Source organism: Lupinus angustifolius, unplaced genomic scaffold (assembly GCF_001865875.1).
Source record: "Lupinus angustifolius cultivar Tanjil unplaced genomic scaffold, LupAngTanjil_v1.0 Scaffold_151_37, whole genome shotgun sequence".
Lineage (NCBI taxonomy): Eukaryota > Viridiplantae > Streptophyta > Magnoliopsida > Fabales > Fabaceae > Lupinus > Lupinus angustifolius.
The window spans coordinates 23,354-25,576 of record NW_017725997.1 but is presented as its reverse complement, the minus strand read 5'-3'; the positions used below and the strand labels follow the sequence as shown (position 1 = coordinate 25,576).

The following is a 2,223-nucleotide window of genomic DNA, read 5'->3' as shown; positions in this document are numbered from 1 at the left end:
TAAAGTAAATGACTATTCATAAGTACTTAGAATTTCAAATTCAATTTTAATATAATTTATTTTATCCCAACACTTAAATAAGTTTTGTTAACAATATAAGGATAAAACTAAAAAATGAATTAAATGAAACAATAATGCATAAATCATCATTTTATTATTATTATTTTAAGAGACAATTGAAATAAATAATAAAATATTATTTTATATAATAATTTATTATGCTTATTTTAATTTTATCAAAATTTATTACCATTTTATTATCAATATTTCAAATCAATTTATAAAAATTTAAACTATTACTTAAATATCACCCACATGAGTTAAAATAGTTACCAATAATATTAACATGGTCCAAAAATTAATCATCACCATAATAAAATGCATTAATTTGATTCTTAATATACTTGAGGAACATTTTGAATTTAAATTAATGCACATGAAAACTTTAACTACCAAAATTGTTTATTACTCTTAAAATATTAAAAAAAAATCAATAATTTAAATTAGTGGATTTTCCTAAAATTTAAGGAGGAGAAAATACAGATAAACTAAACAAAAAAGAGCCAAAGCTAAAAAAGTGAGTAACAAAGAAGTTATCTAATATAGAAGTTTACGCGTCAATTTAATACCTACATTCTTAGAAGGTTCCAAAACACGTTTACCCTTATCTCCAAAACTCGTATATATTCAATCACCAAGCATATACTATTACCAAACCAATTCTATTTTCTAAATACAAAACAAAAACCTCTCTAAACATTCGCCGATTTTTCTTCAATCGTTGCAATTATTGATGGAATACAGAACCTTAGAACTCAACGTCGTGTCTGCAAAGGACATCAAAGATGTTAATCTCTTATCCAAGATGGATGTCTACGCCGTCGTTTCGATCTCCGGCGACTCCCAAAACGTTAAGAAGATGAAGACACCTGTGCATAGAGACGGTGGCACTAACCCCACATGGAATTTTCAGGTGAAATTCACGGTTGATGAGTCCTTGGCTCATCAGAACCGTTTGTCTCTTGAGATTAAGCTCTTCTCTGAACGGACCTTTGCCGGTAATACCTTAATCGGCACCGTTTATGTTCCTGTGAAGGAACTCATTGAGAACCCCGGTGACGGGTCTTTTCGCCATGTCAGCTATCAGGTGAGGACGCAATCGGGGAAGGCGAAGGGACTGCTGAATTTATCTTATAAGTTCGGCGATAAAGTCGCCGCTCCGATGAAGTCGGTACCAGGAGCTGCTTATCCACCTCCGGCGGCAGCTTATCCACCTCCGGCGACAGCTTACCCACCACCGGCGGCGAGTTCAAAGCAGGAGCAGCCGATGAGTTATCCTCCGTCGGCTACAGGATCAAAGCAGGAGCCAGTGATGGCCTACCCTGCTGGTGGGGCGTGGGGATCGAGCACAGCACCACCTCCACATGGTGCTGTGCCTTATGCTGCACCTCCCCAACAGCATGGGTATGGATACCCACCACCTCAACAATCGGGTTATGGTTACCCACCAATCCAACAACCGGGATATGGTTATCCGCAACAGCCTGGATATGGGTATGGGTACCCACAGCCTCAACAGTCGGGGTATGGTTATCCACCGGTCCAACAACAGGGAAAGAAGAAGAATAAATTTGGAATGGGTTTGGGAGCCGGGTTGCTTGGGGGTGCTCTTGGTGGGCTTTTGATAGGGGACATGGTGTCTGACGTGGCTGATTATGATGCTGGCTTTGATGATGCTGGTGGATTTGATTTTTAAGTATTTTCTATTTATTTGTCTTGTTTTTGTTTTTCGGATTACGGATTACCCTATTGTTGTTTGCGGTTGTTTATTTAACATGACTCATAACAGTATTTTATATATCATGGATATATATAAATGACATCTCTACTTATTTTGTTTGATTGTTAGTTAGGTAACATATCATGTTCGAGGGTGATATTTACAACTTATTGTTTTCATGTCTTGGGGGTGATTCTTACATGCTCATATAAAAAAATCTAGAACAAAGAAAAGAACTTAGTAGCTTAGTCAAATGATAACTCAAGCATAGAAAGCTTACTTCTTTGAATACCTTTAAGCTCGTTGAGCGCATCCTTTGTGATAATAGCATTTTGGTATATGTGATCGGGGGAAAAGTTGTAAGGTCATTTTACTCGTAAGAGATTCAGCCTAAGGGAGACCCTACTTATATAATTCTCTCATTTATCGCTGCTGCTCAATTA

At 36.7% G+C, this 2,223-nt stretch overlaps 1 protein-coding gene across 4 annotated transcripts; it reads left to right on the top strand.

Moving 5' to 3' along the window:
• Positions 1-673: 673 nt before the first annotated feature.
• LOC109340269 (protein SRC2-like) lies at positions 674-2,013 on the top strand. 4 transcript variants are annotated; one of them, XM_019577918.1, is made up of 2 exons: positions 674-1,437; positions 1,501-2,013. In XM_019577918.1, the coding sequence occupies exons 1-2, from the start codon at positions 794-796 to the stop codon at positions 1,754-1,756; spliced, it is 900 nt and encodes a 299-aa protein (XP_019433463.1). In that variant the 5' UTR covers positions 674-793; the 3' UTR covers positions 1,757-2,013. The 4 variants fall into 4 exon arrangements, with proteins under 4 accessions (XP_019433463.1, XP_019433462.1, XP_019433460.1 ...); XM_019577917.1 differs by having other exon boundaries at positions 674-1,440; positions 1,504-2,013; XM_019577916.1 differs by having other exon boundaries at positions 681-1,307; positions 1,353-2,013.
• The last annotated feature ends 210 nt before the right edge of the window (positions 2,014-2,223 follow it).

Bases quoted from the DNA above. Each gene is read 5' to 3' on its own strand.
- LOC109340269 (XM_019577915.1), top strand. From the start codon at position 794: ATGGAATACAGAACCTTAGAACTCAACGTCGTGTCTGCAAAGGACATC.